The 27,290-nt window shown below is 42.5% G+C and overlaps 1 protein-coding gene across 6 annotated transcripts in view; it reads right to left on the minus strand.

Moving 5' to 3' along the window:
- The window catches only part of CHCHD6 (coiled-coil-helix-coiled-coil-helix domain containing 6), a 189,268-nt gene extending 162,582 nt beyond the window's left edge, over positions 1-26,686 (minus strand). For 3 of the 6 annotated variants that reach the window (XM_083602802.1, XM_083602806.1, XM_083602803.1), the window contains exons 1-4: positions 26,466-26,679; positions 21,824-21,947; positions 19,762-19,831; positions 18,693-18,837 (exon numbers count right to left, since the gene is read on the minus strand). In XM_083602802.1, the coding sequence (XP_083458928.1) occupies positions 18,693-18,837; positions 19,762-19,831; positions 21,824-21,947; positions 26,466-26,555 (429 nt within the window). In that variant the 5' untranslated portion in view covers positions 26,556-26,679. Of the gene's footprint in view, positions 1-18,692; positions 18,838-19,761; positions 19,832-21,823; positions 21,948-26,465 lie in introns of all 6 variants that reach the window. The other 3 variants (XM_083602804.1, XM_083602801.1, XM_083602805.1) reach the window with 3 other exon arrangements.
- Between the last annotated feature and the right edge of the window lie 604 nt (positions 26,687-27,290).

A 27,290-nucleotide genomic window follows, 5' to 3' on the forward strand; every position in this document is an offset into this window, starting at 1 on the left:
TTCAGAAGACATCAGAAAACAGATCGGCAAAGGAAGGGACACATCCATCACTAATGAAGGATTTGTCAAATCTTCAGCCTGGAAACAAAACAAACAAAACACAAAAAAGTGACACAGTCAGGAAGAACTGCATTTCAGTTACAGCCTGAAGCTTCCACAGGAGCCATACAGAGAAGACTGAAGTTGTGCAGCACTGATCAAAAAGGGAGAGAGAGAGATTCTGTATATTCCAGACACCGCAGGTCAGGTAAACACAATCAGTCACCTGGGATTCACTGTAGCGTTTAGGGATCACCTCCTGGGAAAGACGGACAGTACAAGCCCCTGTTATTTTGATCCTGCTTGTATAGCTTCAGCTGCAACACCTAATTTTTCCTGCAGTTATCTTATTGGGAAAGAAAACAAAGCTTCCTAATCTCAGATGTGCCACAGAAAATCTCTTCACTGAAGGCCTAAACCAAACATCAGGCTGCCTTAGGAGAGGCATCACAAGTATGATCATTTGCCTTGTCACCACTGGCCCAAGGACCACCTCCAGCAATGGCATATATAATCGGTCACTTGTGAAGGGTCGCCCGAGTGATTTCCCCCAACCCCCTCCACAAGCACACAGGACAAGAAGCTGTTGAGCACATCAGCTGACTTGTCTGCTGGCTGCAAAATAAGCCACTTGCACCACCCCTTAGAAATTACGATACAAACATTTTCCCCTACACGCAAAGTTGGGTGAGCATGTTAAGTTGCCCCAAAGCAGTAGCGGTTTATTTCATTAATGCAAGAATCTGAAGATGCACAAAATAAAGCTGTATGTTTGCAAAGCAAGTGCCATCAACCCAGCCTATAGGTAGGTGTTGACGGCTGGCCTTAGATTCTAGCCTAAGCCTTGAGTTAGCCAAAGGAAATACAGTGGCTGGGTTTCCTTTGTCAGATCACTGCAGCTCAAGGGCAACACCTGCAGGACAATTTAGAGAAGTGACATTACTGGGAGTTCAGTTGCCAGGTACTGAAAATTCTGTTTTTATTAATATAGATCTGTGATCAGAAAGTTTAAACTGCAGCATATAGGATGCCCTGGTGCAGAGGAGGGCAGGGCCCCTTTGCTATCAACAGCTGAGCAGAAGAGGGAAATTCCAGCAGGTCATAAAGGAAGAAGAAATGCTACACCCGGTGAAACATGCATTTTTCTACAAACTATAAAAACGGATAGAAACCTTGTTTACCTTGCATGAGGTTGTACCGCCTGCAGCATAAATGTATCTTGGGAACATTTCAGCCCTGGACGCCACATGCATCATTTCTATATGAGTTTATCATACATTCATCTATGATTGTAAGCATTTAGCACACTAATTCTGGATTAATCAGGAATTCACCTGGAGCATGATCTCTGGGGAAGTGTCTTAGCAGCCCCTGGCATCTCTAAGTTAAAGGATCTCAGAGAGCAGAGCTTGGAAAGCCACCTTCTAGAGTAGGGGTAGGCAACCTAAGGCCCGGGGATCAGATGCGGCCCGATCGCCTTCTCAATCTGGCCCGCGGACGGTCCGGGAATCAGCATGTTTTTACATGAGTAGAATGTGTTCTTTTATTTAAAATGCATCTCTGGGTTATTTGTGGGGCATAGAAATTCATTCATATTTTTTTTTCAAAATATAGTCCAGCCCACCACATGGTCTGAGGGATGGTGGACCAGCCCACGGCTGAAAAAGTTTGCTGACCCGTTCTAGAGTCACTGCCTATCAATATTTGGCTAGATTAACTTGATATGAGGCAGTTTCATGTGTTCTTCCTCTCCTCCCCCCCAACCAATCCTTACCTGAATTTTCCCAGCTCTACCCCACCCCTTACAACTGCTTTTGGAAGGTACCCCAGGCCATCCTGCAGCACTGAAGCATACACCAACTAACCTTACCCAGGCTCCAAACAAAGGAAGCCAAGAATATTAAGGCTTCCTTCCCTCGAGGCACCTTAACAGATTTCTCATTAACACCAGAAAAGAACCTGTAATGACAAACTTCTTTTATTATTGCAGCAGGGATATGGCTAATGGTGTTGCTTTAATTGGGACATGGAAGAAGTTACTTTTTTTTTTTGCTGGAATCATTACCATGAAAATTAAACATTCAACTTCAAATTTTCTGGACTTTGCCTCAGATGTGTAAAGCATGGCTGCCCACGCAAATTACTTATAAATCTCTTTTGGAGGAAAATAATGGGGCAGGATAGCTCAGGTGCTTGCAAATCGGATAAAGAGCTCTGCAGCTCCAATGAAGGCCAGGGGAACCAAAAGTCGTTTTGCACAATCAACTTGGTACATTTTGCTCAGGCAGAATTAGTGGGCACCCTTCCCCACTAGTTATGAGCAGACAGGGCCTACCCCACATACCTGCCAAGATGATGTGGATTCAGAGTTAAACCATGGAAGCAGCTTCTTGCTTGCTAGCTGTAATGAGGGAAAAATTGTGGGACAGAAATCCTTGACTGTCAGACTTCTGCTGGCCTGAATCATGTTAAAAATGCTTTCCAACTACACCTCTTCTTACAAAAACCTACAGTGGGGATATTTTAAAATGAGCTTGGGTTGCACCTAACGACACTCTGAAGGAGGACCTGCTGAAGTTGTGTTCAGGGCAAATGGGATTAGTTTGCGGCCAATATGGAGAAGTACACTTTGGCTGGTGTCAGTTAGGAGGAGCCAGGTACACCTGGGGGTGTGGTCTTTATGGTGGGGAGTCGTCACCTGTGGTCATTTGTTTTTTCAAAAGTAATACTTCCAGCTGTAAGAACATTGAGGTTTTTTTAATGGGGAATGAACGGCTGAATTTTTGCCAACACAGATTTGCAAGTAGAGAGCAAGGCAAGACTTCTTACATAGACCCATATCTGCATTTTTCTACACCGCTCAGCTTTTGCAGTGTCATTTGACTAACCATTCATTCCTGAGCCACAAAACACCTTGCATTATAGAAGAACAGGTGCTCCCTGACACTTTATAGTAATTCTAAATATTTAAAAGGCAAATCCGACCATTTTCAACTTTGCAAAGTGCTTTTAAAAGAAGAGGAGCAGTTACGGAAATTACTAATGGGTCATATTATAAGCCATCCTGTCTTGATAACTGCCAAATTACACCTTTGAAATATATTACCACTGATCTATGAAAATGTGTGCAGCACCCCACACAAATAAGGGATCTGTCTGAAGTCAATGCAAAACACATTTATGACCCCCCCCCCCACTTTTTTTGATCAAATTCACAAAAGAGACCCAAGGACAGGGCAGACTGAATTCTAGCCTCCAACAGAATAAAGGTTCTAAATTACAAATACGGCTAGAACACCATGCTATCTCCTCTCCTAATTACAGACCATTTCTTAAAACACAGACACACTCGGCAAGGAGTATTCACAGGGGTGGTGGGGTGTGCAAAATCTGCAGCAGAATATCACATGAGGAAGTCTTGTAGCTCACACAGCATTTCATGATCTGCCACTGTACAGCTCTCCATGTCTGGATTTTCTTTCATCACACTAGAGAGATAGATTTTATCTTGTGCTATCCTTCTTCCTGGCCACCGTCCCAATCTTTTGTTATTATCAGACAGTTAAAAATATATTTTTTTTTTAATCTACTAGCAGATGAGTGAACTGGCATAGTTCAAGGAAACAATAAAAAAGAGGAACCATAGATGACCTGGAAATAGTTAGCTACTATTGTATGATGGAATTTTTTTTAAAAAATAAATTATTATTTTTTAGAAAATAAACAGTTAGCTACAACTACCAGTACAGCGTAGAACAGAACTGAAATAAAAGGAAACAAAAATGCTTAATCTGGATACCCAAAGTAGCACCCATGTCTCAAGATAAAGCAGCAATGTTATTTGCACAAGACCTCTGGAATGCTTTTCAAAGTTTAACCATACATGGATCTTTTACTGGAAGTAGACTAGTGTATAATGTAACATGGACACCCTATATGTTGCACTAGAGTCTAGACTCAATTAATTTCCTGCCAGCTATATCAGCCATGTGTTCCCTAACACATACCTAGCCCTATCCAGGATTTTATACAAATCATTCTGACAGCTACTTATATAGTGGTATAGAGATTCCTTGAACTCCAGAACACAGACATAGTATACGTAAGCGGGCAAGTGCAATTAATCAGAAAGTAAGCTAAGATTTTATATATATATATATATATATATATATATATATATATATATATGGGTGTGGGTGGGTGTGCGCGCACGCGCACACACACACACATCACCCAGCCATGAGAGAGTTAACATTCATTTCTCATCAAAAACCTCTTCCAAGGAGGTTAAGCACACAATAGACTATCTAAAGCAACAGCTAGAGAGGCTGCTTGAAATTCCACACATGTGCCTCAGCAATGTATTTCTATTAATGTCCAGTGTGTGTCAGCATGAAGATAAGGCACCAACATCATGTCCAACCAGCCTGCTAGAGAATGGGACGGCGTGTAAAACATTGTCTGATACTTAGAATCCCAGAGAACGGTGCCGCTCACAATCTCGCCCTCCCTGCACGCACCCCCCCCCCCGCCACGGCTGATAACACCGCCAGTGAGGGTGGGGTGGATCCGCACAAGGAAACTATTCTACAGCTTTGGGGGAAAACAGAAATTGAGAGGGAGGGAGCAAGAAGCTAATAAGAAAGAAAAACTTGATCAGCAAACAAGAGCAGGTATCTGGCACCAGCTTTGGCAGCTGTGCCAGAATGATAGTCTGTGCTTAAAATTAACTGTGAGAAAAGCCTAAAGTGGAATTTTCTCTTCAAATCAACTTACTTTAATCCTACCAAAAAAAAAAAAGTATTTTCCTTTCATTCCACATGCAGCTTGATCTCTCCTGCAGGCCTGCCACATATTCTTCATATCCTTGATTTGACAGAGGGAAGTTATTCCCATCTCAAGCATGGAATAATTGCTATCATCCATTGCAGATACTCCACAACTTGAAGGCAGAGTGTGCTGGAAGGGCTGGGCTTTATCCCCTTCAGAGATGGAAGAATTTTGCTGCAAATTAGATTATATCTAAAGCCTATAAAGAAGCAAACACATAGATTATAGCACTAGTGAGTAAAAGACTTATAGTATGTATATGCATTTGCTTTTTGTAGCGCACACGTAACTTCACTTGTAAGAAGAGCTTGGAGAAGCATCTGCAGAGATAAAACCATGTTTTTAAAAGCGGCACACTTCAACTTTTCCTTCTCTTCAGTCTTGAAAGCACTGCCACCTGAGTACTTAACTCCCCCTTGTATAAAGTTAGGGTTGGGCTTTTTTAAAAAAGCTCCAGGTACAGTGGAACTGTTCAACAGAACAAGGCAGGCAATAGAGAACAAATAATAAATGGCCTCTTTGCAAAGTGTGATTTTATTTTTTAGGTGTACCCTGAAATATACACTAAAAACACAGAGCGTGAAAACAAGAAACTCAAGTTTTTTAACATGCTTTCATAAAGATAGGCTCATCAGGGGGCTGCGATTGGCTGTGCTGCCATGTAGTGTATGGAAGAGGCCCAAAGGAATCCATTAATCAGGGCAAGGGCAGGAAATCAGAATGAGCCATCGTATCAATGAAGTGTTTAGGAACACCTCCCAAGCTAGGCTTGAGCTGCTTTATGGCTTTCATGCAGTATTCATCAGAAGCAGAAATCACACTGTAAAAGTAAACTAGACAACAATGGAAAGGAAGCACAGGAGGCAAGAAAAAGATTAAAGGCTCCTTTATACATCTCTACTTCCAGGTCATGGGGTTTCATCCAACAGCGTCCATGTGCAAGAGCAACAAACTTCCACTCATGTGATGGGACTTCCCATTCCTCTCCTTGTGTGCCCCTAACATTGGCTTGGGAAGATTGGGGGCACCTCCAGAGCAGATTATGGGGGAGTGCAGGGGGGAAATGCCCCGTTACATGATGAAAGTTCACTCACAGGACACTGCAGTGCTGTGAAGCAATAGTCTCTAGGCTTATTGAGGAAGCTTATTCAGAAACTCCCTGGCTCTGAATCAGCGAAAGAAGAAAACATTTGTATTTTTAGATGTGCGGGCGGATCAATCCACAATGAAATGCTTAGTTTAAAGAAGCCAGGTTTACACAATGACAATTGGCTGCCCCCTTGAGGAATCCCTAACAAGCCTCACTCTAATCACTAAAGTAGCTTTTCTTTTAACAAAAGGTTGTGGTGGTTGTAACAATGACAAAATGGAACAGCAGCTAAAATGCACATACATTGGTGCAGCACTTCTAAAACTGTAAAGACATCCATTGACCAAAGACCAAGAGACAAGCAAGACTGGCACATAAGCCACTGTTCAATTTCCAGGTATGCCCAGAGGAAGCCAGGTTCAGAGAGACATATCAAAGGTGCCAATGAAAGCTGCTAAGAACAGTCCTGCGTGTGTGGATGTCTCTCTGTGTGCAAATGTTCACTGGTATCATGGAATAGAGAGAACAGAGCAACCTTCCTAGCTGATGCCACAATTCCAATCCTCCTTGCATGTCCCCCTCAGCTGTTATTTTGAGACTAAAAGAACAAGCAACTTACATGCACTGAACATCACATCTGTTTTTTATTGCTGAGGGACGCCATACATAATTGCATCCATCCATCAGGTTATGGGTCTATTGCACAGAAGAGTTTTCCACAATACCCCAAAATATGAGACCCCTTTCTGCATACCTGCAGATGAAACACCATGCACATAAAACTATTTTTGGTAGGCTATGAGTTGAATCATATTAGTATAGGAATTTCCCAAAGGAAAGCTGTGTTGAGCCAGGTTTACACTAAAAATCAGGTTGGTTACAACTCTTAAGACATCTTCAATTTCTTGATTAACTTATGTTATTAGAGTCTTGTATTTCACAGGGCTTGAATTGTAGAGTTTATTGCAAGTTGACATTGTGAATAATTTAACACTGCTGCTTATTATGCATTGCTCATTATGTATTATTATGCATTATCTAATATTATCTGTCTTTAAGAATTCCTTACTATGAATTATATGCATGTAACTGTTCTGTTGTTGTTTTTTTACATTGTATGGATATTATGTTATCTATTTACATTATGTTTTTATGCTACTGTGTTGCAAACTGCCCTGTGGTCTTATGACGAAGGGCAGTTTATAAATTTCTAAAATAAAAAAATAAAGTAGCTGGAAACCATGGTGCGAAATGTTACAGAATTCTACTCTGTGATGCAATAATGCTCCCTTATCAGGCATAGGTAAAGTAAATTGGTGCGAAATGTTACAGAATTCTACTCTGGGATGCAATAATGCTCCCTTATCAGGCATAGGTAAAGTAAATTGCAGCCCTCTAAAACAGACTACATACATTTCACTCATTAAGAAGGCCCAGTAAAATTCTAAGTTGGCAGCAGATTTCAGAAATTAGTGAAAACTGCAAAGACATATGCAGAGGAGGCCAACTTGAAGTAAAAGAGATTGCTCCAGAAGCAGTTTGTTTCAGTTCTATGATTTTTTTAGAAGGGGGGGGGAGGTGGCAAGGCCCAGAGATAGCATCCTCCAGCTCAGGCAGCTATAAAAATTGGAAGCTCACGAGACCATCAGCTGCTGAAATCTGCACAAACCCTCCAAACACAAATTAACCTTCAGAGTCAGGAGATAAAAGGAGATGAGAGCAGCAGAACTCCGAAGGTTTTTTTTTTCCAAGGCAAAGAAGAAAGATTGCTGCAGATGTCTGACAAATCACACTCTTTGTAGCTGGGAAAATTAAAAGCACAGAGGCAGTTGGAGTGGCAGCCTCTTATCCTCAGCCAGATAATGCCTTTGCTTTCCCCTAGGGCAAGAGGGGGAAATATGCTGAGTTTTTAATTTTTCAGGTTCGTTGTGGCACATTAAGGCCGTGTTTTAAGCTCAGCCCCCCACCCCCACGTATTTCCCCTTCCCCAGCAGCTCTTCCTTTGACAATCAAGCTGTTTTCATGGATCTGAAGTTGTTCACTACCATCCTTTGCTGGAGCCCTCTAATAATGAGGGCCGACAGCACTGCGCTTGCACTAAAGCAAAGGCTGCTGTAGCATGCTCGTTTAACACCGCCTGAGCACTTTTCATCCTAATAGATCCCTTAAATGTTTAAGAGGCTGCATACAAAGAACACTGAAGTGTGCCCAACTCCCATGACAGAAAGGGCCAACTGCAAAGATAGCTCATTAGCAGGGGAATGGAAGGAAACGGTCTCTCCATAATTGTCACACAATTAGCCCAACTCCTCTCCCTCCTCCGCTCAGCAAAATTAACATGCTTCCCGCTCCTTCCAATGCGCTACAATCACTGTGCATTGTTTCGGGATTTAAATCTTCTCACCTGGCTGACCCTGGCACACCAGAATTGCTTCCAACAAAAACCATCACGGAAACTTCGGTGGAAACAATTCAGTCTTACTGGCTCGACGTGTCAAATATAACTAACTTTGGTATGTGTGAACAGGTGGGGTATCACCTGCTCAGATTTACTTGCAGGACTGCGTTATTGCATCCAAGGGCACAATTCTATTATACAGTGGTACCTCGGAAGCCGAACGGAATCCGTTCCGGAAGTCCGTTCGACTTCCAAAATGTTCGGAAATCAAGGTGCGGCTTCCAATTGGTTGCAGAAAGCTCCTGAGGCCAATCGGAAGCCGCGTCGGACGTTCGGGTTCCAAAGAACGTTCGCAAACCGGAACACTCACTTCCGGGTTTGCGGCGTTTGGGAGCCAAAATGTTCAAGTTGCAAGGCGTTCGTCAACCAAGGTACAACTGTACTTTGAATGAGTCTTAGTAGTTGTAACCAGAATTTGCACATGACACAGTCCTGAATCTCATATAGATCTTTTTGAGAGAATTCTTTGCGTGGCTCATCTTATAGTCATGTATTGTTAAAAAATTAAAATGTTCCAAACCCATGGGGATTCTCTCATGTACAGGTATAAAAAGAAAAGGTTCCTGTATTTATTACTGGATGAAACATCACCTGTGCCTCGCACTATTTAATCCTCTCTCCCTCTCATGACCGCTCCACGCGAACCAACCCTACACATTTTGGATACGAGCTGCTGACTTGGTTAAGCTAACAGGCAGTTTTGACCTGCTGAAAATAACTGAGCTGTGTGAAAGTAAATTTTGCCTTTCAGAATGGCACCTGGTCAAAAAAAAAAATGATTTAGTGAATCAATCAGCTTCCAAATTACAGCTGCCAGGGTGACGAAATGCCCAGCAATCGCCCAAGGGGACTCTCTTCTCATTAGCTGGCATAACATAGAGGGGAGAATGTCACAACCAGCCAGTGTACCATAGGCCAGCGCAAGAGGCCTGGAAGTCCTCATTCAGAGCCTGTAATTACAGTAGGCATGAGTTCACTTTACCTGGCTTCATTCTTAGATAGCCTAAGGCTGGCAGCTTCTTCTGGTCCTCTATACCGCACTTCAAATAATATATGAGCCATTAATCAGGAAAGATGCTGCCGTCACCCGTTTGCCCAACAACCTCAGCAGTTCATAAGAAACTGGGGCCTGCATCAGCAACTAAAACAAGGCGACATTCTCATTAGTTATTCAGATCTCCCCACAAAAGAATGCCAATTAATGGAGAAACATCCCGCTAAATGGATGTGCCAGCTATATTTCTCATGTGAAGGAGGTAAAATTCATATCCTTCATTAATATTATCCACAAATAGTTCAGTTTTATGCCCACATCAACAACCTTTTCCTTAGTGCATACTAATACTAATAAATGGGTCAATACCAATAAAATTGTGTGACTACTTGCTGCACCTGGTTTTCAATCTGATATTCTAGATCTGGTTTTTAATCTGCTGCTGTCTTGAATGGTGTATTGCTACATTTTTTCCCCTTGTTCTAATAAGGTTATTATTTTTACATTTTGAAAGCCACTTTCTGCAAGATAAAAATAATAAATCATCCCAATTTTTGAGCTGCAAATGTCATGGTCAGAAGCAGGAAGATGCTCATTTTGCTGTTCAAGATAGGTGGAAAGGATCAAGAGTCACCTCCCAGTGATGGCTCAGTACAGATGCAGGCCTTTTGGGGGGGCTACCTAGAGACCCTGAATGGGCTATGGAGAAGGAGCATACCACAAATCCATCACATAAAAACTAAAATATTCATTTTTGCCACCCAGTGTGCTTCTACTCACAGCAAACACAATTAGTCATTTTGCCATTCTCCTTCCTAGTTGAATAATTCTATGCAGTTCAAAAACTTATGTGTTTCCTAACCAACTGAAGCCAAATGAATAAGAGGTAGCACATATTCTATGCAATTACTTCCCAAAGCGATAGGAAGGAAGCTTTAGCTTTAGACAAAGAAAAACACACCAATATGATTGCTCCTGTAATGCCGCCAAACAAACTTCACCACCCATAACATGGCCATGGCTTAATTCTAATTCCTCGTGAGAAAGACTAGGGACAACATTTCAGCAGCCACAGGAAAGATTTCTGTTCAACAAAAAAACCAATCAGCAAACACACAGATTAACTCCCTGGTGACACCACTACTCTGCTTCAGTCTAATTGCTTTCCACAGGTGACCCAATACCTTCCTTCCCTTAGGATAGTTATGAAACTTTCCCAGCACCCAAATTACTTTTTTGGAAAGACAAAAAAATGGGGGAAGGGGAAATTAGAGGGCTTTCTTGGTCAATACATCTGACAAAGCTATTATCCTAGGGGATTAAATGAGATAAGAACTTCAGAGCTTTGAGCAAATCACATTAGACCAATTCCTAAATCCGGGTAATGCTTCTTTTCAGGGTATTAATTTCATTTATTCTATTTGCTCTCCCTCTATCCCAATAACACCGTCATGCACACACCCCTCTCTAAATGATATCCTCCTATTTTCTAGGCTATAATCCTTCTTTTCTAGAGCCGTAATGAGATGCCTTTGCTTAATCGCGTTTATTTCTCCTCCCTCCCACTTCTCTCACTGATTTGTTTCAAAGGTTTTGCTTAAACCCATTAGGCCTTAAAAGCTGCTGCTACTGACACACGAGCTCACCCATGCTCATACCCGCAACACAGTGGAAGGTGGGATACAAAAAGGAAGGTGTCCAAGAACCTTGGAAGGCAAACAGAGATTCTCACAAAACAAGAAAGCATTGGATTGGACAGGAGTTGGAACTATCTGCAGTTATCAGAGAATATGAAAAGCAGCAGTTGCATGCCTCCCAAATTAAGAAGAGCCTTTCTGGACCAGACCAAAGACCCATCTAGCCATCTATCCTGTTTCCAACAGGGGTCAACCAGATGCCTATGGGAAGCCCTCAAGCAGCACTTTTCCAACTTGGGAAAAGTAGGCAACCAGTATTCAGAGGCATACTGCCTCCGATTAAACTGCAGGCTTCACAGTATTAAATATTATACACCAAGTCCTAGCTATTTGGAGGAATACACAATTAAGTGAGAATCTCTGCTTCCCACCTCATTTTTATCTAGTTTTTACAGCAAAACATTTTAAAATAGACCCCTGAAAATGCTGTTAAAGCTTCAGGAGGCAAAACAAAAAAGAAACAAAATTAATGCAGTAACACTAGCTGATAATGTTTTGGTATGCTCAGAGGAAGACACAAACAATTAGAAAAACTGGCTGTCAGGGAATCAGGAGCAGGAGCACTGGGGAGAGAGGAATTGGAGAGCGAAGGGGAAGAATCCGAGGGCAGCGTAGGGGAGTATGACAGTGGCCCGAGAGATTCCATGAGCTTCTCCAGCGAATCAGAAGATTCCCAGAAGGGGGCTCCGATGGTCAGGGCAAGGGGGGTCCCAGGGGGGACGCACCAGAAACAAGGAGCCAGAGGGGAACCCCAAAGCAGCAGTGGAGGATCGGGACCAGTTTCCCCACCAGAGCGTAGTGGGGGGGAAGAGTCACATGTGTCAGGGCCAGCGTCTCCTCCGGAGGGGAGGGAGAGTAAGTCAGGGCTGACCACGCCTCCATCGGAGAGTGGGGGAATGGAGGGGAGGTCAGTTGCAGCTAGCCCACCCGAAGGGGGAAGCAGTGACAGCAGCAGTGAAACGGTTAGGAGGAAAACTGCTGGCTGGGCGTGCGCGCCAAGTTCAAATGTACAGGCGCGCGGGACAGCAGGAGACCCGGATGGGGAACCAGCTCCTAAAGCCCGCCGGAGGGAGGGAGAAGGCTCAGGGGAATCAGCGGCAGAAGAGGCTAGGAAGGGCGAGACCCTGGCGGGCAGGCGGACCCAGAGGAGGAAGGAGCAGCGGAAAAGGTGGAGCAAGGCGAAGGTCTTAAATTGGTGTACAGGGGGAGGAGATTCAGAAGGGTCATCAGCGGTCTGACAGTTGAGACGTGGGGCTGCGCGCTGCGGCTCTGGAAGTGAAACTGAACTTCAATAAAGACTTTTGTATTTAATTAGAAAGCAGCGTTGGTCCTTTGTGAGCTGGGACCTTGGGCAGCCTTGACACTGGCCTCAGGATTTTCATGTAAAGATAAAACATCCAGAACACGTTTGGTCACTATTTACCACCGGAAATCAAAGCACTTTCAGCACAAGTATTCTTTAGTAGCAGACAGAAGTGCTAACAGCATCTAGACTTTAAGGTGACCTTCACCCTAAAAAATAGACAGCCAAATAAGCAGATGCAGCAGAAAGGCTAACACTGTGATCCTGTGAGTGTTTTCACAAAAGTACACCACACTGTGTTCAATGGGATGTGAACTGAGCACAGGATTGTAGGCCAAGGTTGGAAGTACACAGCAGCTGTATTTGGACATCACTGCTAAACTTCCATTCCTGCTTTTGCTTAACTGCAGGTTGTGGTGTGGTCTGGATCGACAAACTATGGTCCACATTAACTATGGATAGTTTCAGACAAGCCAATTTCAAACTGTGATTTCTTAAGCAATTTATTTAAACCAGTTACTGTTAACCACAGCTCTGGGTCCAGACAACTCAGCAAGTTCTGATTAACCAAAAGCAAGTTTCTAAATTTGTCCTTGCAGGTGGACACCAGGCTTCTTCATGTTTAGCTCATGCTTAGTGTCAGACAATGCATCTGTGGAGTCTGAGAGAGCTATCCCCTGACAGAGATGGGGAAGCAGGGAAAGGAAAGTGACCTATGACTGAGTAGCATATTATGTAAAGTCCCTGAGGCGTCATAGTCCAGGACACATTCAACCTTCAACAAGCATTCTGGGGAGGCTTTAAATACCCTTTCTTTCTGAGCAACAGTAAGAGGGCCTAAGCCTTTGTTTCCCTTTTTATTTGTCCACTTTTTCAGCAACAGCTTTTCTTATTTTTCTCTTCCCACTTCCCATTTTCCTCTTCCCTCCCTCCCTCCACCTTTCCATTGCTTTTCTGCTGTCCTTTTCCTGGTTTCTTTTCCTTCTGATTCCCCCTTCCTCCTAACAGTTTAGACAACTAGCTATAAACAGCAAGAACCCATCACTTATTTTAAACTTTCCCTATGAGTGTGTGGACGCAGGCGGTGAGTCTACCCACAGCAGAAACCCCATACATTTGCTGCAAAATGGACCCGATATTCCTGCTCCAAGCAAGAGCAGCATCTAGGTGCAAGTCCATTGCTAGTCCCAGCTGGCAATCCAGGGGCTGAAGTGAAGTATGTGGAACTGAAAGCTCCTGTGATGTCTTCATGGCTCATGGGGGGTGGGCAGGTTTGCCTTGAGCCCTGAACCCAACATAGGAGCTAGGGGTCCTTGCTGCAGGGGGTGAACATGGCTGGCCACTTTTAAGCTGAGCCCCCAAATCCTTTTTGTTCACAGGAAAACATAGGGCAAAAGTGGGGAACTTGTGGCCAGACATATGTTGTCGGACTAAAATTTCCATCACCCCTAAAAATCGGCTGTGCTAGCTGAGGCTGATGGGAGTTGACATCAAACAACACCTGGAGGGCCATAAATTCTCCATCTCTGGCACAGAGCAAAATCAAACCACTTTGTCACCCTTGGAACCAGCCCATTGGACTTTAAGTCCATTATTTCAATGAGTCTACGTTGAGTACAGCTAACAAGGAGCATCACTGATAGACCTTAATATATATATATATATATATATATATATATATATATATATATATATATCTCCTTTGATAAAATAGTGGTTATCTGAAGTGGCTGGATATCTTTTTTATGCTTGTTCATCCCTCTGTAAGAGGGGTGGGAGGGAGATAACCTAGTTAGTTCACTGTCATGAGTGCTCTTATAAGGGAAACAGAATTGTATCACTTTGTCTTTCTTTCTTAGACTGCTTTTAGAGCTAGCTTTTCTGCTTCTTTGCCATCAACATATTTGGTTTTGGAATGCCTTTGATTGTTTTTATTATTTTTCTGATTTCTTCTTCTGTAATCTACCTTGGAATCCTATTTCGGGGAAAATATGGAACATACACGTAGTTGCTTATAATATATCGCTGCTCATTTGAAAATCTTTTAGATTTGTTTTTAGTCAATTTCACAGTGGTGAGTTACCGGCCTGTGAAATGTTTGAGACTGCTGTTTCAAATTATTGCTTTTTATTGAAATATGATACTGGATTCTACTGTTGCTCTTACATAAGCTGCCTTGTGAGGGCCTTGCCCTAAAAAAGAAAAAAGCCGAAGAAACAAATAAATTAAATTAAATCAGGTTCCTGGATGTCCTCGGGGTGAAAGGGAGGGAAAGCATGCTGATCTACCTCCCTTCAGTTCTAAACCTATTGTGAGCCTGGGCTTTTTGGTTTTGACAGGAAAGGAAACAGAAATGTGTGAAAGTTCATGAGCCAGCCTCTCCTATGGCTACTCTCCCCCGAAACCCCTATGGGACAATCAACCATCCTTTTTGACTTCCCTGCCATTGCTAAATAAATTTACAAATCTATTCAAGCACCATGGAAACAAAGTTATCCAAAGGAAAATATAAGCCAATGATGTGCTTCATTTGCAATGTTGATTCTGAGGCACAGAGCTGGACCCTTTCAGAATTAGCAGAGAGGAAGGTCAGGGGTGAACATAGGCAAGCCTGACTAAACCTATAGTGCATTTGCAGAGCACTATTTGTATTTAACACAAAAAAAGTATCCTGTATGGTTAATGCTGTGAAAGAGAACCCTGAAGTACCCGCTTTTCTGATTTTACCCCAAATCAGCAACAGAATCTGAAACAGAGAGAGTGCCTTAATAAAGTCTCACTGCTTCTCTGGCTTCCAAGCTAGCTTCCTTCTCCGCCTGTTTTCAAGCAAAGGGCCTCTTTTATGAAATAAGTAATTAATTATGCCCAGAAGTCTGGTGGCTTTCAGTTTGCAGCCTATTCTACAATCCCAGGGAAGCACACGGGGCAGTAAGACTGAGCCATCGCTTTGCACAGATACTAATAATAATAAAAGTCAGTGGATGAAAACCGTAAAGAACACAGATTAAACACCAAATGGCTTTCAATGCAATCAAAGCAAAATCGTTTAAAATATACAGCCATTGTATTCAGATTTATGGCCCGAGAGTGGCAAAGTGAAGAAGGAATATTGCTGCTCTAACCGAGGTGCCTTTTCGACGCGAGAGTATTAATGACTGAATTACTGTTACAGCAAGGGCACAGGGTGTCTCCAGGTGACCTTTCCAATGATACATGGTATGACCTTCAACTCCCAATAGTTCAGAAGAAGCCATAGGCTGACCACTGACATATCATTCTTTCCCAGTGCACCACTATGCACAGGGCACCTAAATGCCTGCTGCTTCTGGCTTTCACGTTAATTGTATTTATTTATTTATTTTATTTTATTATATCCTGCCTTCCAGTATACCCAGCTGCCCTCCACCCCTCTCTGCACAGGCCTGCTGTAGGGTACAGCTTTGATCACACGGCAAAGCAGAAACGTGAGAACTGGTAAAGAATACTTTCTTACCAGAACTCCAGGATAATTTAAGACTTTTGAAGGTGGAGAGTAGATTGGACAAATTTTCATCTTAGAAAAACAGAAGGGCATTAACTCACTGGGAATGTCTTGGCAAGTCTCATTAAAATGGACAGCAATAACAGACAAGCACAAGATGTGAATTGTGCCTTAATCAGCGGTTTTACAGATTATCGTTTTGGAGGAGCAACTTCCCTCTTGTCAGAATAGTAGATAGAGGAAATATGACTAGTTTACTAGTCCTGAACCAGCATTGTGTAACTGTAATAGGGGCATGCTATGGAGAAAAAGACTGAGTAATGCATTCTGTACTAGAGAGCCTGACATAATTAAAAATTAAATGATGTACACTGAAGTTTTGATCATCCTTCTGGGTGTTTCTTTCAGCTTCTACAGATTGCAACCTGAGTTGCTGTAAAAATCTGTGAAACCCACTTGACCAAACACTATGGTAGTAAAGCACGGATACGGATACAGACACACACACACACACACACACACACACACACACACAACCTGACAGCTCTATAATACTTCTTCCAAATGACTGAAAAGCCCAGCAAAAGTCATCAGCTTAATGAATGACTGCAGGATATTTGAAAGAGGTTTGAGCAACACCAACATTAGCTTGTCTGAATAATGTATGCATCCAATTTTCATTAATTTCAGCGTCATCTTACCAACAGTGTCTCAATACAAAGAAGCATTCATGGACACTGTTCAATAAGGACGAAAAATGCTTTTTACCCAGTGTTGAGTTAAAATCCATTTGATTTGCATTAGGAATTCTCACAGCAGAGAATTTTAAAATCCATGTTAGTCGGTCTGTATTTCACTTAAGGCCGTGGTTAATATAAATTAGGTTAACATACTTTCCAACATTCCAAGCAAGTGACTTTTCACTTTATAGCCTCCACCTCCCTGACTCAATGTGAACATTTAGATTGTTTGGGATGCCTGAGAGAGGAACAAGCTGATTAAGCACTTCTGAAATTCAGGATTCGTACCCTGAAATTATTTATCTATATACTTATATAGCATCATCATCCACGTACAGGGCACTTTATAGAGAATGAAAGGATATTCCCTGCTTCTAACATGCGATGTCTAACTATGCCTGCTTTATTACACATTGTACTATCTGGTTCCTATGCCTACTGGCTGCTGGTTGTGTCGAACTTCAATATCCTACAAGAGTTTAAGTGTAGACTCTTATCACCTTGCTTTAAAACTGCAAGAACATAATAAGACAGTGTGCGTGAAGCCTTTAAGGCACTCAAAAATGCTATATAAAAGCACCAGCTAAAAATAATTGTTACTATATGCTAGAAAGACTTGAACCCTGAAATTCTTAAAAAGTGTTCCTATTTGGAATGATACAGATACACTTGTCTGTAAAAAAAACTTTGTATTCTGCCTTAGAAGAACATATTTTGACATGAAATTTCAAAATTATTTGGGACAGCATGCTACTAGCCACCAAAGCTCTTATGTCGGCTTGTTGATTTTTCTACTGCCAACACAAGTTCATATACTCACATCTAGGTTTCTCCACCAGGTGTTCAAGGATACCCCGAAAGTCACCCCGAATCAGTTATTCCTGATTCTTTTCAAGGCATCTCTTTGGTCTAAAAAAGAGGCTTCATTTTCTGACTCTGCTGCCTGAATTACACTTACGCAGCTCAGAATGACAGTCACAGCAGGTGCTGAAACTCTCCAATGATTTGACTTCAGCCCCAAAATTATACTCTTCCATTGCCTCCTGAGACAGATGGATGCAAACAATGCAGGACTGCATATGTTTGCCACTCCTCCAAGCCCCTCAAACAATGTAACATGGCAGGGTTTAGAAGCCTGCCAGCCTCCAAGAAAACTGTGGGTACTACCGAGAAACTTGAAATTGCTCATCTGTGGTACCCTTAATTTTCTTAGAGGCAGGTGTCTCCTCTTCTTGAACTTTCTTCTCATTACTTATTAAGAGAATTTCCACAGAGGCAAGCAAGAGCACTCCACATAACTGTGGAGCCAACTCTCTGAGACAAGAGTGCTCTGAATTTGGAAATAATTCACTGATTCCCCCCCCCCTTACAATAGCCTGATAATTACATTTCACAAAAAAAGAAATTATCACTTCTCCAGAGCTGTAACAGCACTAACACTGCAGCTGCCAGGCATGATGTCTCACCCACCTTTCACCTGCCTCAGACATTCACTCCCTTCTTTTTTTTAACTCCTTGTCAAAACTGCTCCTTTCAGATTAGACAGGAAAGATGCCATAAAAGAGGCGGGGAAACCAGATGTTGGGTTTCAACTCCCTGCAGCCATAGTCCACATGGCCAATAGCCATCCCTATTTCATGTATCTTCTTCCTGCCTTAAAGTCTTCTTACGAGTTATACAACTCAAGGAGGGGCTATGAAAAAGATTTTAACATTTAACTGACTAATTAAATAAAAACCTGTTTATAGACTAAACTGTTTATTACACAAATTATACCACTTAGTATCATAGGAAACCTCTAAACAGTTTGCAAAGAATAAAAACACAGCAATCAATAAAGTTTCATAAAAGCATGTAAAAAAACCTGAACAAAACAATGTATCACAAATAAAACTGAACTGTAAAGAAAATAGGAAATCAAAAATTAAATGTCAGAGTCCAAGAAAGTATGGCTAAACTTTTTAAGAAGTGCTTATTATGGCCTTTCCCTCATGAATTACTTGAGGGATGGTATTCCAGGGGGTGGGGCTACCTCCCAGAAAAGCTTTTGTGATACTCACCAGCTGGGCTGCTTTCAGCTTCTCTTCATTGGTGGTATTCCTCTCCCGCTGGAGGCTCACATTCAGACTCTCGTTGGCTGCCTCCCGCTCTCTTTTGGCCAGTCGGAGTAGCTCCTCTTGGACCATTGCCTGCTCTTGCTCATACCTGTTGGGAGAAGGAAGGGCTCAGCAAATCCCTTTGGACCTCCAAATTAAGATCCAGCTCTCGTGGCTGGAACCATAGTGAGAAGAGTTATGCTCTACATGGCATAATCACCAGCTCATGGGACCAGGTCACCATTTGAATTTCTGGAGCACAATGAGCTATAAATGTAATTGAGCAATGAGAAATCGAATCAGAAGGTGATGCACCCACAATTGGCTCATACCCAATCATTCCAGCATTCAACTATTCAGTGACACCACCACTACACCACCTCACCCCCGCCCAGGGAAGAGAATAGATTTTAATATGCCATCTTATAGATCATCATATAGAGAAGACTCCCTGGAAAAGACCCTGATGTTGGGAAAGATGGAGGGCACAAGGAGAAGGGGACGACAGAGGACGAGAAGGTTGGATGGTGTTCTCGCAGCTTCCAGGATGAGTTTGACCAAACTGCGGGAGGCAGTGGAGGACAGAAATGCCTGGCGTGCTCTGGTCCATGGGGTCACGAAGAGTCGGACACGACTAAACAACAACATAGATCATACATGCCCAAGTACTCTGATAGTCCGTAATACCAGGAATGAGAAAATTCTTCATTGCCTAAAGGCTGGGTAGAGAACTTGTGGTTCTCCAAATGTTGCAGGGCAACCATCCCATCAACCCTGCGCATTGTCCAAGCTGCTTAGGTCTGATGGGAGTTGGAGACCAATAACATATTGGTCAGGATCACAAGTTCTCCACATCTGTCCTAAAGGTTGGGTTGGGCCTGTGGTAGCATAAAAGCAATGAAAGACAATTTCAGCTCTCCCATCCACTGCATTGTTCCCACCAACCACAAAACAGTAGCACTGCACAATGTAAATGGCCTCAAAAGAACACGAGGAATCTGGATGATGATCTTATGATGCAAACGTATCTCACCTCTTGTACAGATCCTCCTCTGCTTCAGAGGGTTTTCGGCCCAAGTTGTCAGCTGTTGGTGGGCGGATCTCTGGAGAAAAGAAAAGAAGAATACAACTAATGTGGAATAAAAAGTTGCCTCTCTCCTTGATTAATTAAAATATATGATGTATAAAGGGCAGAGGTGTAACATTCCAGCAAGTCACTGAGTTGAATTAGAAATGGTCTACGATTGAGTGAGAAAATCTTTGTTAAATCATGAAGACTGAATAAATTGTTCCTGTAACTATGACACGGAACAAGGCAGGTGGGAGTAGTGGCTCTTACAATTATTTTTTTACCCACAACTAGACTTTGTGGGGGAAAGCTAATCAGCTCATTTTCAACCTGTAAAGAACTGATTCACTAGCTCACAAATCATTCCAGATCCCTCAAAACAACAAGATTAAGGCTCCTGAAGGGACAACTGACAGATGAGCCAAGAATGCTTGTTTAGGGACTACAGAGGAAATCAAGAACCAGCTGACTTAGGTAAGCAAACCACTCACGAGAGACCATTCTTTGAAACAAGCCATTAAGCAGAGAATGAAACAGCTGAGCTCCATCAGAATTCCTCCACTTCTTTCTCACTGGTAACATCTGGAATAGGTTCGCGAACCTCTGAACACACATAACTACACTACATGCTTATGGTACAATCCCTAAGCACCAAATATAATCAATCAAATATAACAGTGGTATTATGGTTGCTTTCCCCTACATTTTACTCTATTTATTAGTGCATTTATATCCCACCTTTCTGCCAAGGAAACCATGGTAAAGGAAATCCACACCCCACCATATTATCTTTATGACAACCCTGTGAGCTAGATTTAGATTAGAGTTGGTGACTGACCCAAGAGCACCCAGTGGACCTTATGGTCCAGCAAGGATTTGAATCCTAGCCTCTTCAGTCCTAGGTCAACACTAAACCACAACTAAATCACACTGGCTCTCAATGCTGTAGAGTAACAAAACATTTTAGAATTGTAGAGTTTGAAGGGACCCCAAGGGTCATCTAGTCTAACCCACTGCAAAGCAGGAATCTCAACTAAAACATCCATGACAGATGGCCATCCAACCTCAGCTTAAAAACCTCCAATGAAGAAGAGCACACCACCTTCCAAGAGAGTCAGTTCCACTGTTGAACAGCTCTTACTGTCAGAAAGTTCTTCCTGATATTTGGTCTGCATCTCCTTTCTTGTAACTTGAAGCCATTGGTTTGGGTTCTGCTGTCCGGAGCAGGAGAAAACAAGTTTGCTCCATCTTTCATGTGATAGATATATGAAGATGGCTATAATATCTCCTCTCAGTCCCTTACCCAGGTTAAACATACTCAACTCCTCAACCATTCCTCATAAGGCCTGATTTCCAGACCCTTTATCATATTTGTTGCCCCGCTCTGCACATGTTCCAACTTGTCAATATCCTCCTTAAATTGTGGTACACCCAGAACTGGATACAGTACTCCTGGTATGGTCTGACCAAGGCAGAATAGAGCAATACTCTTACTGCCCTTGATCAGGACACTATATGCAGTCTAGAACAGCTATAGCTTTTTTTGCTGCTGCATCACACTGTTGGCTCATGTTAAGCTTGTGATCCACTAAGACCCCTGGATCCTTTTCTGGCAAGCCAGATGTCCCCCCACATCTTATATTTGTGCAGCTGGTTCTTCCTACCTAAGTGTAGAACCTTGTATTTTTTCCTAATGAAATTCATTTTGTTACTTTGGACCCAGTTCTCCAATCTATTAAGGTCACATTGAATCCCGATTCTGTCTTCTGCGGCATTGATTAGCCCGCCCAGTTTGGTGTCATCTGCAAGTTGGATGAGCATCCCCTCCACTCCTTCATTCAAGTCATTTATAAAGATGTTGAACAACAATGGGCCCAGAACATGTGCCCAGCTAAATGGAAATAGAATATACTAAGTCACTGTTACCTTAAAAATGCTGATGCATTGATGAAACACAAGTGTGCTGTGAAAAGGGAAGACAGCCATATGTCACCCATATGAGTACTGTAAAAATTCAGCACTATACCTGTAGACGTCTTACATTTCCCTTCTGTAGATTGTGACAAAGGAGGCGGAGAAAAGGATGGTGATCGCTGATCCCTTTTAGGTTGGAAAGGTTCCTTCATTCGTTTCACCACATCTTCAGAAAGCTAACACAATTTTAAAAGCAGAGAGAAAGAAAAAGAGAGACTAGTTGTATTATAGCAGGCACGTCCAACAGGTAGATCTTGATCTACCAGTAGATCACTGAACGTCTGTGGTAGATCACTGGTAGATCCATGGCTCCTCCCAAAGAAGCTCAACAACTTTGACCTGAACCCCAAAAAAGGGAGTAGATCACTGCCAGTTTTTAACTCTGTGAGTAGACTGCAGTCTTTCGGGAGTTGGCCACCCCTGTATTAGAATTTGGATGAATCCCCAAACTAAGTGTTGGAGATCAAGAAATCATAATTCATGTGCTGCTGCCTTCATCTCTCCATCTCATGTCTGGAAATTATCAGAGATGCAACACCTTACCCTTAATAACAAAAGAATGACAAGCACTCTAGAGGAAAATAAGTATTCACTAGTCAAAATTTTAGTTTGCTGTCTGCTGCTAATGGGCTGTTATGATGTGTAGGGTATATAGTGATTTAAAAACTGTCCTAATAAGACAGATTATTTTGTTGTATTTTTTTCTGTAAGCTACTGTAAGTATACCTGAAAGGTATACAGTAAACCCCCCCAAAATACATTTAGGAATGAATAGGAAAGGGATTGCCTAGCAGGTATTAATTTGTCGTTTTGACACTCCTCAGGCAATGCTGGAAGTGTAAAGTTACCATCTTTGAGAATGTCCCAAAAAAGGAACTGAATATGCTAGAAAATGATTTTCTAAAAATTATTTTTAGAATACATTTGGAATTCTAGCCTACCCTATTCCTAGGGGTCTACACACATAAGGATAAAAATAGCAAGAGACAAGAATATCAAATAAACATATCATGATTACAGATATATATGTTAGTATGAAATTAAAAAGAAAAAGAAAAGCCTAACCCTTTTACTGTACAGTGGTACCTCGGGTTAAGTACTTAATTTGTTCCGGAGGTCCGTTCTTAATCTGAAACTGTTCTTAACCTGAAGCACCACTTTAGCTAATGGGGCCTCCTGCTGCTGCCGCGCCGCCGGAGCCCGATTTCTGATCTCATCCTGAAGCAAAGTTCTTAACCTGAAGCACTATTTCTGGGTTAGCAGAGTGTGTAACCTGAAGCGTATGTAACCTGAAGCATATGTAACCCGAGGTACCACTGTAGATTGATAAGGCTTCTCTAATAGAAAGCAAGAACAGGATTATCAAATTGCCCTTCCCCAAATAAGGACTCTGCTGGATCAGGCCAATGACCCAGGAAGTCCAGCATCCTGTTCTCACAGTGGCCAGCCAGATGCAGATGTCTGTGAGAAGCCTGCCAGTAGGACCTTTAGCTGTGGATGTGGGCATAGTCAGTTCTTTTAGGGGACAGGCTTTACGTTGGGGGGGGGGGACTGAGTTATCTGCCATGCAATTCATCAGTTAGTTACCGTATTTTTTGCTCTATAAGACTCACTTTTTCCCTCCTAAAAAGTAAGGGGAAATGTGTGTGCGTCTTATGGAGCGAATGCAGGCTGCGCGGCTATCCCAGAAGCCAGAACAGCAAGAGGGATTGCTGCTTTCACTGCACAGCGATCCCTCTTGTTGTTCTGGCTTCTGAGATCCAGAATATTTTTTTTTCTTGTTTTCCTCCTCCAAAAACTAGGTGCGTCTTATGGTCTGGTTCATCTTATAGAGTGAAAAATACGGTAAATATTTTATTTACCTGATTGGGGGGCAGTTGCCTGGCTATGCCCATGGCTGTGGAGCCCAGCACAACCATCATGGCTAGTAGCTACTGTTAGCCTTATTCTCCATTAATTTGTTTACTCCTCTTTTAAAGGCATCCAAGTTGGTGGCAATCATGCCTCCTATAGGAGTGAATTCCATAATTTAATGATGTGTTGCATGAAAAAGTACTTTTTTTGTTGGCCCTGAATCTTCCAACATTCTTCTCCTTAGAGTGAGGTTTTGTTTCTTCTCTCTCTCTCTCTCTGCTATCCTTTCCTCAGCTGTTTTCAATCCTTATCTGATCTCTGTTTAATACTCTTTAATCTACCACTTTGATTAGTCTTCATGACAGAACTGCTTGCAACAACCAAAGCTAAATCAATGTACCTTCTACAAGTTGCATACTGCCAAAAAGCTTTTTATATATATTTTTAAAGTTGCTTACTGTACTTGGGAAGCTGACGAGGCTTTAAAAAAAAATTCCCTTAGCTAGTAACTTTGTGATGGAGAGCAGATACTAATCAATTACAACTAATACAAATAATATTGCTTGAAACCCGATCCAGTGTTTTATGAACACTTCCACACTTGAATTTGTAAACTTGCAATGTTTAATGACTTGCAGTTTGGTTCTTGTCATTCTGCACTCACAAGCAACAGAGTACTTGGGGCCTTGTAAAATGAAAAGATGTTTACGGTTACAGAGAAATCCCCCTGATATTAAGAACTTAGGATTGCCTCAATTATTCAAAACATACACACAGATACAGTGGTACCTTGGTTTTCGAACATCTCGGAAGTCAAATGTTTTGGTTTTCGAACGCTGAAAACCCCAAAGTAAATGCTGCCGCTTTTGAACGCACCTCAGAAGTTGAGCAGCTTCCGCTGAGTTTTTTTCAAATTTCTCTACTGAATTTGCAGACAGCCCTTTGCGCCTCGGTTTTCAAATGTTTCATAACTCGAACGATCTTCCGGAATGGATTACAGTGGTACCTCGGGTTAAGAACTTAATTCGTTCTGGAGGTCTGTTCTTAACCTGAAGTACCACTTTAGCTAATGGGGCCTCCCACTGCTGCCGCGCCGCCACTGCGTGATTTCTGTTCTCTTCCTGAAGCAAAGTTCTTAATCCGAGGTACTATTTCTGGGTTAGCGGAGTCTGTAACTTGAAGCATCTGTAACCCGAGGTACCACTGTACGTTCAAAAACCGAGGTACCACTGTACGTTCAAAAACCGAGGTACCACTGTACCACAATGTGCATTTTATACCAATTTGTTTTGCATAGTCCAGATGTCATACTCTGAGACTACACTTCTGTTGGACGTACTGCCATTCTCTAAGTTTGGATGCACATTAATAATAATAATATAAAATGAGCTTTCTATACAGAAGCTATTGAAGACTGTACTGTAACATGTCAGAACCCTTTTCTCCCACATACACATGATTTAATTGAATTGACAGCTGTATGCATCTGCAGTGCTGTTAAATGGCAAGGCTATCCCTACTTGCCTACAATTCCATATTGCTTTTATGAGCAGGAGTAGCATGTTCTTTTTCCTCACCTGCTTCCTACATTCAACAAATTATACTGGGTTTGAACCTGGGTTCAAATCCCTCTTCACTCACTAACATGACAAGTAGCGGTCAACAAAATCATTCTCAAATTAAACGCCACACGTCTAAAATGGGATTTGAAAAAAAAACAACCTCACAAAACCGTTGCGAAGTTAAGAATTAGAAAGAAATTTGAGCACTTAAAACACTAGAAATCTTTATTAATAAAAAGGCTACTAGGCCATCTGCCTTCCTAAGCCACAAGATGCTCCAGAAATGGAAAACAAGTGAGGTCCCAACCAAAGAAGAATGGCAACTTAAACTGATGGAATATGCACAGCTTGTGGATCTAACTTATAGAATAAGAGAACAAGAAGAACATTTGTTTAAAGAAGAAAATGTTAATTTGATTTTAATTAATTTTATAATGAATGTTTTTAGAATGTTGGATTATTTTGATTGTTGTTAGCCGCCCTGAGCCCAGCTTCGGCTGGGGAGGGCGGGATATAAATAAAATTTATTATTATTATTATTATTATTATTACTGAATATATGGGGGGGAAATTGTGTACACTTGGCAGCGTTAAGATAATTTGAACAGTATAAATAAGTTTTGATGGAAGTAATAATGGAATAATAATGGTCTAGTTTATATGAAATATGTGGGGATTTATGCTATGCAAAATGAATCATGGAAAGAGAAAATATCAATGACTTCCCTTCTTAAGGTTTAAATGTATATTCTAAATTGTAAAACAGTGTGTGTGTGTGTGTATATATATATATATATATATATATATATATGAATGAAAGATATAAGGAAAGCCATGCTGGGTCAGACCAGAGGCCCACCCCATTCAGGATTCTGTTCTCAGAGTGGCCAGCCAGAAACTTATGGGAAGCCCACATGCACACTCTCTTCGCTTGGGTTCCCCAGCAACTGATACTCATGGGCCTATTAAACGTGTCACATTAAAGGAGTCGTGGGCTTTAAGAAGAAATGTAGGTGGACACCTTCAGGAAAGCGGGAGTATGTTTTCCCTACCAAACACACTTTATAACCTTGGGGACCATTAGCACTCAATCCAGAGAAGCCCATGACCCCTAGATCCCGTGTCCCTGCTCCCCAGAGACATCCTCTCAGTACTCCCATGCCCCCCTCCACCACCCCCCGGACTTGCCTAGTCCCCCGCCCCGTCCCCCCTACTCCTCCTGCCTCCAGCCCTTTACCAGACAGGCGCCCGCCACCCCGCGCTCGCCCTCCTACTCACCCGGATGCCCTGCAGGACTCGCACTCGCTCCTGCTCATCCATCTCGAAGGAGACCTTCCTATTGCCATGGCTACTCCCGCCACCCCCCATAGCAACAGCAGGAATAACCACCGCGGGCGGGAAAACCAATTCCCTCGGCTTCCTCCCTACACGGGATGGGGCAGAAAAGAGCAAGATCTACACACAGACGAAACACACCGCTCTACCAACCTACAAGCCCGCGTCTGGTTGGCGGCTGTCGGCGAAGGAGCCAATGGCAAGGCGCGGTGTTGGAGGCCGGCCGCAAAGCACGCTGGGAATTGTGGTCTTCCTTATCCGCATGCTGCCGGCCGAGGATGCTGCTTACCGGCCGAAGGTGGGATGCAATGGATCGGGAAGGCAGGAGGTTTCTTTGCGTCCTGCGACAGCACGCGATGGCCTCAGCTGTTGGGCCAAGACCTCACCTGGGACCTTGGGCCTCTTTTAGCTAACAGGCGCCACTTTCACTACAGAGGTGCAGTTCAGTCCATTCATTTCAGAAGCCCCTTAAACACAGGGTTGTGTTGTGTTTTTTTTTAGGATGGCGGCAGGCTTGCTGCTAATCAAGATTGATCCATTGCCCTTGCCACTTCTGTATTCTTACTTGCCCATGGCATTTTGCACGCGGTTTCTACTGTGATGAATGATAGGTTTTGGGATGCGCAGAATTTTAATTTTTCGAGCGTCGATTCCTAGCAAGGAGCATAGTTGACAGCTTCTCTCTGAAACTACAACTCTGGAATATGCACATTTGCTTGGTTGGTGGACAGAGTAAGCCCACTAAACACAAGGGTACTTACTTATGTA

This window comes from Podarcis filfolensis (genome assembly GCF_964270895.1).
Source record: "Podarcis filfolensis genome assembly, chromosome: 2".
NCBI classification, from domain to species: Eukaryota; Metazoa; Chordata; class Lepidosauria; order Squamata; family Lacertidae; genus Podarcis; species Podarcis filfolensis.